Consider the following 10344-nt stretch of genomic DNA (forward strand, 5'->3'; position numbering starts at 1 on the left):
CGTGACTCTAATGAGGATTAAGCGCTGTATAGATGATGGAAGGATGGATGGATGTTATTTACCTGCTTTTATTTTGAAAGCGAGACCAACGGAAGCCCTGCTTGCCGCTTTGCGCGCTCCCGCCATGTTTTGGTAACGTTCCGTTATCCCGACGAGTGCGCGCCTCCCGGACCGTAACGGCTGCCTGTCACCGGCGGCTGACATCACACCGACGGTCCGCTACGATGTCAAACATGCACCGGCAGCGCGAGCTCATGGCCTCCCCGCGCCACACGGACAAGCGTCGCCGCGCGCTGCTGCTCATCCTCTGAACGGCAACTCTTCTTCTACGGCTTTAATTCGGCTCCAGCATGATGTCCAGGTAAGAGGGTCACTCTGTTCTCTGTCGGCGCGCACCGCCAACACTGAGTTGTTTATCGTTCAGGACCGCGTCTAGTGTTTGGATATTATTTATTAAAAAACATCCTCCACTGCTGGCTGTGTTTTTTCTTCACGTGAAAAGTTCTCCAGCTCTGACTGTCGGAGGTTATTACGTAATGTTTGTGCGGACAGCTGAACAGATGTTCTGCTGTGATGACAGATCTCTCATTTAGCAGCCCTGTCTGCGTCAACACAGCAGCATTTAGCAAGTTTTATTTAATATTTATTTTTTATTCCCAACAAACAAGACTCATTTCTTCACACTGGAAAATTTGCACGCTTATTTTTAGCCTAAATTAAAATTAATCCAGACATTTAAGAGAAATAGGGCAAGATTATGGAAATATTAGGTTTATGTAATAAAGCAAAAAATCAGTACTCAGGTACCTAAAACCGTCACTGTTAACAATAAATGGTTTTAAACTGCTTTAAGGTGTATTTGCTGAACAATTATTGCTATTTGACAGATTTGTGAAATATTCAATAACTAGTAAAAGCACAGAAGAAAATGTCTTAATTTACATGTTAACCATTAACAATAAACCAATAAATGAAATTAAAACATTTAAAACAAGCCAATACTCTAAATAACCTACATCAGGAATCTGCATTTTTTTAAAAAAAAAGCAATTTATTAATAATGCTTGGCTCTTAAATTAGAATATTTTTACTCTTTTTAAATTAGCAAAAAAATATAATTTCACAAATATTTGCAGTCAATGAAAGAAGTGTTATGTAGTTAAAGGGCTGAACAAGGGTGAATACTGAATAATACTGAATAATAAATGGGTTATTTTACATATTTTACCTGTTTTGTTAAATTACAGATCATAAAATCACATAAAAAGTGTTCATTTACATATTAACTATATAAAACAACTCCCAAACTGTAATTCACATCCAGGTCAGAAATCTACCAAAAAATGTAATAGTTTTTTAAAAATACATTTCCCTAGTTTTCTTTAATTACAGGTAACAGAATCAAAGAGAAAAGTATTAATTTACATGTTGACCTTAAAATCGGTATCTTCATAAATGGTAATTCCTTCTTTTTTAACATTTGACCATAAAACTACACATCCTTATTGTATTTAAATTAGCATAAATATTAGAAAATAAAAGAGAACTGTAGGTTACGATTGAATATTGTGAATATTTTAAAGTGCAATTTCACAGGTTTTTCCTGTTTAATACAATATTAATATTTGTATGAGTTTTCAACACAACTAATTGGGAAGCATTGAATTAAACAGGTTTGTGTGTGTGTGTGTGTGTGTGTGTGTGTGTGTCTGAGCAGGTCTATGTGAGTGTGATCCAGGGCAGAGGTCATGCTGAGGAGGGAATCTGACTACCACGGCCTGTTTACCTCCGGAGAGACATCTGACAATGACTGTGAGGTGAGGCTCACTTTCATACCTGCAACCTTCAAACTTAATTTCGCATTTTAAGGTCTTTAATTGACACAATATACAATAATAATCTAATATATCCAACTGAACCATCCGGCAAAGGGCTCTTTTATTATAAGTCAGATGTTATTTACTTCTTTGACCTAATTGTAAGGATTTTTATGCTTTCATAACCAAATATCTGGCAGTCATCTTTCACAAGCTGGAAAAAGTAACAAGCCACTGACATTGATGTGCAATATTAAACCTGATGAGACAATTCGCTGCTTCATTCAAGGTGATGTTGCGACACATTATATAAGTCCATCACGGCTTTACTCCTTTGCTTTAACTTTGTTAATATGCTGCTGGCTTGCGATAAAAGCTTCAGAAAAGTCAACAGATCACAGTTGTTTATCCTCTATGTCTTTGTCTCAGATGGGGGCGACTTGTGGAGAGGTAGATGTAGTGTGTCTGTGCGAGGCTGGTCCCTGTACACTTTATTCAGAAGCACACACACCTACGCCGGTGAGTGCTCAGGGTTCCCACTTAAGTGTCTGTGGCCGTCGCTCAACCTGCTCAGAGTGTTCCTTCATCTGTAACTCGCTCTTAATACCAGCCATTAGCTTCCTGCCGACCTCTCTGTGTGTCTTTTGGCTCCTCTGTGTGTTTTTTTTACACTATATTTCACCGTTAGATTGTGCATTTGGTGTATTTTCTTCAAGGTGTGAAGCCAATCAGTCAGTCAATCTGTGCTTTCTGTTCTCAGGACACGCTGCTGTGTGAACACTGTGGAAAAAACAGAGTAATGATAACCAGGTACTCGGAGGGATATGGCACAGAGGTAACGTGAAGCATATGTGTGTGTTTCTTTATGGCGCTCCCGTTTGTGCATCGACTTGATGCGCGGAGTTGTAGCATGTTGTATCTGCAGGAGTCTGTAGATTTAACACCTTGGAAGACTTTGATATTTGTGTTGCATCGAATCTGGCAGGCAGCTGGGAGTTTTGGAAGGTTTTTAAGACCCAAGCATGTGAGGCAGACATGACTAACACCGGGGTTCACGTAGGCAAGATGATTGACGCTGATGCTGCTGGGATTTTTTTTTAGCTTAGAATGAGGCATGTTTGATAAATCAGGTCCTGTTGGGTGCATTTAGCGGTACCCAAGAACTAGAGGGGCCCAAGCTAGGGTCAATGATTCATCCTTAAATGGAATCAAGTAGAACAAGTGGATCGAGGATATAATTACTGCACCAAGGAATGCGGCGGAGTTATGTGACGATTGGCTACGTTTGTCCGTCTGTCTGTCTGTTAGCAACATTACTCAAAAACTGACTGACGGATTTGGGTGAAATTTTCAAGGAAGGTCAGAAATGACACAAGAACCAAATGATTAGATTTTGGCAGTGATGCGGTTGAGTAAAAAACAGGCCATAAAAGAAAAAAAGTAGAGAATGTTTCCTCCATGTATTGTGTTCTTGTAAATTAGGCAAAGCCTCTATTAGTAATTTCACTCCATTGAAATTGAGAGCAATGGAATAATTAATGTCCTGGCACCAATAAAAACAATAAAACACAACAGATTAAACTTGTCTGAAGTACCTTTCATATGATATATGTACTGTTCACTGTTTTATTGTAAGAAGTAGTTTGACAGTTTGCAATATTCCTTCATTTTTTACAGAGTGAGATGAGTAGATCGATGATACCACTGCGATATAAATAGAAAACAACCACCAGATTAAGTGTCTCTGAGCTCATTAGTCATATTATGGGTAGAGGTGTCAGCTGATTCATGCACGGTAACAATGGTGATAATAAAAAGTGACGCATGAACACACTCACAGCGCAAATGCCATCATCAAGTGTTGTTTCTGGTTTACAAGTAGTGACGGTCAGTGATGATTCATGGAGGAACTACAAAATAAAAGCCCCATAATGTAAATGTAAAGGTTGTGTTTATAGGGCTTTTTTTCTAGAAAGAAACTATTCGTCATACTTAAATCCAACTTAACACTTTTGAGCATGTTGTGTATTTGTCATTTTGTCTTGATTACATAATGTATGCTTAATTAATTTCATTCTATTGCAGGAGGAGTGTGTCTTATCTGACCCTCAGGGGGAGAGTGATGCAGATGCTGATATAGAGGATACAGATTGCAGGTTTGGTGCACACAAACACACACATGCATCAAACAGTATTCTTTGCTTAGTAGTGCTTCTCTCATAGTGTTCTGACCTTGTGCCTTTAACCTCATTGGTTCAGACTCCAGGACCCTGGTTCGCTCCAGCGAATCAGCTCGCGGCGACGAAAGCGTCCTCGGGTAGCGCGGCAAGACACCACGGAGAGCGAAGACGACGGTGGGCGGAGTCACAGAACCCATCGCTGGAACCTCAGGCTCAGTCCTGACAGGGCACACAGCAGGACCATACTGGAGGTAGAAAAACACAGCAATGTAAAGCCTAATTAGCTGCTGTGTACATCTGCTCTACACTGTTACAGATCAGTCAGCTTCACAAAGCACTGCAGAGACAGTTACTCCGTCCTTGTTAGTCTCATAATCACTATTTGGCCAAATGAGGTTGTAGTGTGTATAAAATTGCAGAAACTTGAAATATGGATTCACCAGGGTTAGTTGAAGTGAATTATTAATTATGTTTATGCTCATATTTGGCTTAATCATATATTTTTTTTTACAACAAAAACAAACCAAAAAAGAGCTTTATTATAGATACATTACCTAACTGTCTGCTTCGGTGGCAAATTAAAAGAAATTGGAAGAGTTTTATTAATCGTTTTCTGACACTTACCGGGGACAAATAAAAAAAAAAGTTACTTACTTCCACCATAGACTGCATATAAACAGTGAATGTATCATCTGGGTTTGAAAAGTAGCAGATGTGTCTTAAACCTGTATTCTTTCTAACAGCTAGCAGGGGGATGAATGCTCTGGCTGCAAAAAGATTTTTATAAAAGTCTATGAGAAAATGACAATTTCTCCCTTAATTTATTACCTCAGTAAACACTTCAAATGAGTTTATGGTTTTAGTTGCTAGTTTCAAGTCTCCTTCAGTACGGCATGGTGTTGATTTTGTAAATTATGGTGGCATTTAGAGTATAATAGACGATGAAACAAGGTATACTTTAGGATGGGGCTACCTTCTGACTGATAGGTCACTACCACATCGGCAGGAACAGTTCTCATCATGTCACTTTCAAAAAAACAAGGTGGCAACAGTCAAATTTAAAACTGTCCCGATAGGTGACATCATTTACAGTCTATAGTCTTCACTCTTTAGAGTCTCTCTCTTAGCTTACAAGCTAACCTAATTCAGTTATTGCACTGGAATTTATTGTGTCATATGGTACGTGTCCACAGGATTTGTTTTTCTTGAATGTAAACGTACCGCATTTGAAAATTGCCTACTTGCTGGGCGGGTCACTATTGGCCACTATGTGGTCACATGACAGTACTTGAGCTACAGTGCGGCAGATGCGTTGGACCAACATGGCGGCTCGGTCACAAACTTTCTCTTTGGTTATGAAAACAGTATTTCTGAAAACATTTGAGGTGAGAAATAAGCTGTGCAGTTGCTGAAGCTGTCCTCGTTTTAGTTCAATGACGGCTACTTTAGACGTTTAACGAAAGTTTTGCGATGCATCGGACCTCCGTTCGCCACACCAAATTTGCATAAAGTAGAAGTCAAGTCTACTTTATGCAAATGAGCTGTGGGGAGAAGCACCGGATCGCAGCTCAAAACACGCCGCAACGGAACCAGCGTGCAATGCGGTGCATTTCACATAGACAATGAATGGGATGCGTGATATTGACGGATCCTGTGGACATGTACCAATACTCTTCCCTTGCCAGTTGCTCATTTGTGATTCCTCATGTCAAATCTTTGAGGTACTAAAAGAACAAATACAAGATGGCAAATTGAAGTTTTCATTAAAAATGTAGTGCGGAAATTTTGTGTCCCCCTCTGGCTGTGAGAGTAATTACACAAACACTGTTGACTGTTATGATGTTTGTCATTGGTGTTGATCAATTTCTTTTCTTCCTCTTTTCTTCCTGTCTTTTATCTGGAGCATCAGAAACTTTCTTACGTAGTACTTCTAGTTGCTGTATCTACTCTGTCTGTTGCGTTGGCTGCTCACCTCTTCAGTCATTGTTGGGTACCATATAGTGTATTCCTACCAGTGTGCCAGTGCAGAAATGTTGCCACAGATGCTATGTTTAAATGTCAAATATACTGTGAAGCACAGATATCGACTGCACTAGGCTTTTGTGCATTGTGTGAACTAATCCGGGAGGAACTTTAATGACATCTTAAGGTTTGGCATTCACAGCAGCCCTCTTGTTTCTGTCCTGTATGTGTCTTTCAGGAGAGCATATCACAGGTCCGGCCGCTGGTCATCTGCCAGCCCAAAGCCGAGAGGCAGAAGAGTCCAACCGAACTCCCCCGAGGCTCCAAACTGATGTCTCTGTGGCCGACGTCCGTCTCTCTTCCTCTGCTCCTCCTCCTCTCGCTGCCTCTCTCCCTGTCCCTCGTCATTGTTATCGTGTCTTTCCTCCTGCCGTGGGCCAGCGCTTGACCCAACATTCCAAGAGTTTCATTCCAGAACTTATAAAAAGTTTCACCAACTCATACAATGTAGTGGGTAGCACAAAGATAAAAGCATTAACGATAGTAGACTAACAAATTAGACATATTAAATTCAGTGTTATTTTTTTCCCTGCCAGAATCTACAAAGTTATATTCTGGAAGGGTTTGGCGTTAGGTTGTCCTTAAGGCTCCAGCAAAACCAAAAAGCACAGGTTCAGCTATTTAAGCGCTACATCACTGTCTGTCCATTCCCATCTAGAATCTCCTCACAGTGAAAAGAACATAATCTCACTGCTTGATTCTGTGTCATCAGCATCTCACGTTCTGTCTCACTTTCTCACCCCCTCGTTTGTAAAAATAGACCTCTCATCTCGCTCCGTATTCTAACGAGCCACAGGAGCGATACGTGGGGGAAAGGTTTCAGGGTTGCGCAGGTAACGGTCGAGATTTTTTAAAAAAGGAAAAATAACGATCTCAGTAGGAAAACATGTCAAAGCTGATGCTGCTGAACTATGCAATTTCTCCGTTCCTACTGCGGCATCTTAACTGCTGGTAAAAAAAAAAACAAAAAAAACATCTCTCGTCACCTTCTTGGCCCTTTCCCTTTTATCTCTGTGGAATACACTTTGTCAATGCAGGGACTTATGGTTCTAAAATAGAGCATGACCCAATTTTAAAAAGCAATAGCAGGAGAGATCTGATATAGCTCCCATCGTGTATGATCTACAGTACATCTGTTGGTTTAATGACTGGATTACATGTATTATTTTACTTGTTGATTTCAAAACAGGTTCTCCTTCTTCCTGACTGCACTTGTGTATGTTTTTTAGTAAAAAATAAGCTGACCTCAAAATAAAATGAGCTTTAGTGGAACTTACTGTAAATATGTTCAAGCAATTTAAACCACATTTCACATTCTTACAGTTGAGACAATACTAACATGCTTAAGAATTTTTACCTTATTTATGTCTGTGTTGATTCATTGTTATTATTTAAGAAAACTAAGCTTGACAATCAGTCATAAGGCTTATTTCAAGCTGAAATAACTGGGGGAAAAAAGCCATTTTGGCTTCTCTGTACTGTATGTTTAATGTTGTTTTTGTAAGTTTTTGAAGTTATTTTTTTCACACCACAGTAAAGATGCTTGCATCCCTGTAGAAATGTTCATTTTCAGTTAGGATCAGGTTGTACTGTATTAGCTAATTTAGTTGATTTTTAAGACCCGCTTCTCTTCCATTCTACTGTATGGCTTGTCTTAAATCTTACGTTTTATTTCTACATGTACGTTCACTTCTGTGTTTCATGGGGCCATAGAAGTTCAATAAAACTAGATTGTATTTTGACACAAAAAAGAAAACACTTGCTTTCTGCACAGAGTGCTGTTCAACTTACAAGTCGAGGTGTTCAGTGGGGATGTTCTTGGGCAGACAGCGACCTTCAGAAGTCTTTGTTGGTTTCCTGGCAATCTCACACTGCATTATTCTGCAAATCAGCAACCACAAATCCACAAATTGTTGCTACAATTCAGTTTTTCTATGGATTAAATGCAAAACAAAAAAGACCTGAAACTTAGTAAACTTCAAAGCTGATGGTATGTCTGTGAAGATTCTAGGTCATGGTGGTCATGCTTTATCTAAGTGCTAAAATAAAGGCAGCTGGACTTGCCTGAGTTTCTTGAGGACATCATCATCTGACCTCTCATCTGAGAGACTTCTTACATTGTGACAGGCTGCAAGGAAGTTCCAGACATTGAAGTTTCACGTGGGGTTGTTGGCACCTTGAGAGTTGATAAGGCCACACGTGAGTCACGGACTCACCCGGCCATCATGTGAGTCAGTAGGATTGTTGAGGTCACATGTGACTCCATAGTGTCCCCTGCAGTAAGGTGTGACTGGGTGTGAAGTTGCCTGGGGAGGGAGGCAGGACAGCATTATAAGTGGCTGATAAGTAGTGTCATAGAGCACCTCCTCTGTTAGGGATAGTTGACATCGATGGTTTCTTTCAGCCCACTTCTGACACATCGGCCTTCTCTTGCCAGCAGTGTCCGTTGGTCTTTAGAGTCTTGACCTTGCTGGTGCGATGTGGTTGTGATGTGGTTGCTTTGCTTCGCCATTGTACAGGTCTGTGCACTCCTCGCTGCACTGAAACTAATGTCCGGGTGTCTTGTCTTCAGGTTGGATAAGCTTCAGGGATGCTGAGTTGGTTGAAAGTCCTCCTAAGTTGTTTCGTTTCCCCTGCAACATAAAGAAAAGCAATGTTGTAGGTAATGGTATTCTGATTTTGATGCCAGGCTTGCTGCTACCACCTCATTTCCATCTTTATGCTAAGCTAAGCTAAGTGAGCGCAGGCTGTAGTTTCATATTTACATTACACACATGAATGGTAAAGCCAAAGAGATGCATTTCCCAACATGTTGAACTACCTTTTTTTAACGTTTTTCTACTTTTACCCTTCATTTAAAGCTTACAGCATTGGCTCTTTAATGTGTGAAGACAATGCTCATTCTTGCGCTCCTCATTCCTCTTATGCTATTAAGAAGACTACAAGCCTCGTGTCCCAGCAGTGTTGCTGCTCTTGAGGAAAGGGCCTAAGGGGAGATGGGGAAGGGAGGAGGGGGTCCCATAACGAGGTTAGCGCTCTTCACTCATCCTCTCACTGCATCCATTGCCATGGTAACAATCAGGACTGCAGAGGAAACAGACTTTTCATAAGTAGATTGTGAGCTGCTGCCCAGAGCTAAACACTCTCTGCAGGTGATGTGAATGTGAATACAGAAACATCTGCACATCTGCCGCGGTATAAACTCAGAATGTGAGCACGGTGGTGAAGAAAATCTGCTCCCTTCACATTACAGTATGATTTTCATTGAAAAGTTTGTTTCAAGATTTAACACATTTTGATGTCTAGTGGAGTTGCCGGGTGGTTTTATAGAGCAATGATGGATTTAGGCTTTTTTAGGGAATCCCTAGAGCATTCATGCTCAAAGACAACCTTATTATGGGTAAATATATGTACTGAAAGCATCTTGCAGCTACTTGAATGTGTAGGAACACACAATAACACAGATAATCAGTCTAGAGAGAAATGTCCTACTTCTCAATGCTTTCACATGTAAAATATTTTGCTTGAATTTGTAATTTATTTAAATGCATCTTGATTCTTTTTTGAGTAGTGTTGAATAACAACCTGACTCACTTGTCTGCTTGTTTAAATGCTGCTGTGTGCATGTACAGTAGGTATGTGTGCATGTGATGCCTCACATGTGAATGGCTGTGAAAAGAGCACAGTCATTGTGTCCTCAGGTAGGAGTGTTTTTTAAAGCGAGGTGTTGCCCACCAGTTTCATTTCCAGCTCACCCACTCACAGTGCTTAAACTTCAAAGCATTTCAATAGCTAGAATTTCATTAGAAACCCACTCTGTGTGTGGACAAAATTAAAGTGCTGCTCCAGTAGTCTTAGTGGATGTTAAATGTTAAAGGCCAAGGACTTGCAATCAGTGTGAACTTTTTTATGTAATATAAAGCCAAAATAATGGTTCCAAGAAATGGTTGTGTTTGGCCTTAAAGTATAAGATAGCTTAAGTTTGGTCTAATTTTTGTTGAGCGTTGTTAGTTTTGTCAAGCTCCACTCCACTAAGATGAGTGAAAACACTGTGGAGCTCTGCATGGAAAACTGAAATTGAGACTGCTAAAAGATGGCTAAAATAGAAAGTAATTAGAAATCCAGTTTGTGCAGGAAAAAATTACAGTGTTCCAATGATCTTTGAGAGGCAAGATTTCGATGTTAAAGACAAAGGACCTATAATCACAATTTGTACAATTATATGTACAATACAGATAGAAAAAATAGCAACAGTCAAACATAATATATTGGGAGGCCTCTTAAGACTGTAAATCACAAGTTAAAACTGTGGAAAGACAATTAAT

General features: G+C 40.0%; 2 protein-coding genes across 2 annotated transcripts in view; one reads left to right on the forward strand and one right to left on the reverse strand.

Moving 5' to 3' along the window:
• The window catches only part of si:ch211-63p21.2 (FH1/FH2 domain-containing protein 1), a 31294-nt gene extending 27068 nt beyond the window's left edge, over positions 1-4226 (reverse strand). Inside the window, exon 1 of the mRNA XM_055008057.1 lies at positions 4050-4226. The gene's annotated coding sequence lies outside the window, so the exon portion shown is untranslated. The remainder of the gene's footprint in view (positions 1-4049) is intronic.
• Positions 119-7775, forward strand: si:ch211-63p21.1 (uncharacterized). Its single transcript, XM_023275041.3, has 7 exons — positions 119-361; positions 1718-1817; positions 2247-2336; positions 2578-2652; positions 3903-3973; positions 4077-4248; positions 6198-7775. Exons 2-7 carry the CDS (start codon positions 1749-1751, stop codon positions 6405-6407), a joined length of 687 nt encoding a protein of 228 aa, XP_023130809.2. The 5' UTR covers positions 119-361; positions 1718-1748; the 3' UTR covers positions 6408-7775.
• The last annotated feature ends 2569 nt before the right edge of the window (positions 7776-10344 follow it).

Source organism: Amphiprion ocellaris, chromosome 23 (assembly GCF_022539595.1).
Source record: "Amphiprion ocellaris isolate individual 3 ecotype Okinawa chromosome 23, ASM2253959v1, whole genome shotgun sequence".
NCBI classification, from domain to species: domain Eukaryota; kingdom Metazoa; phylum Chordata; class Actinopteri; family Pomacentridae; genus Amphiprion; species Amphiprion ocellaris.

What these genes read in the sequence shown, in the direction of transcription:
- si:ch211-63p21.1 (XM_023275041.3), top strand. Translation starts at nt 1,749, where the DNA reads ATGCTGAGGAGGGAATCTGACTACCACGGCCTGTTTACCTCCGGAGAG. An exon ending in CATCTGACAATGACTGTGAG is followed by an intron (nt 1,818 to 2,246) that starts GTGAGGCTCACT and finishes TCTTTGTCTCAG; the next exon opens with ATGGGGGCGACTTGTGGAGA. An exon ending in CGGAGGGATATGGCACAGAG is followed by an intron (nt 2,653 to 3,902) that starts GTAACGTGAAGC and finishes ATTCTATTGCAG; the next exon opens with GAGGAGTGTGTCTTATCTGA.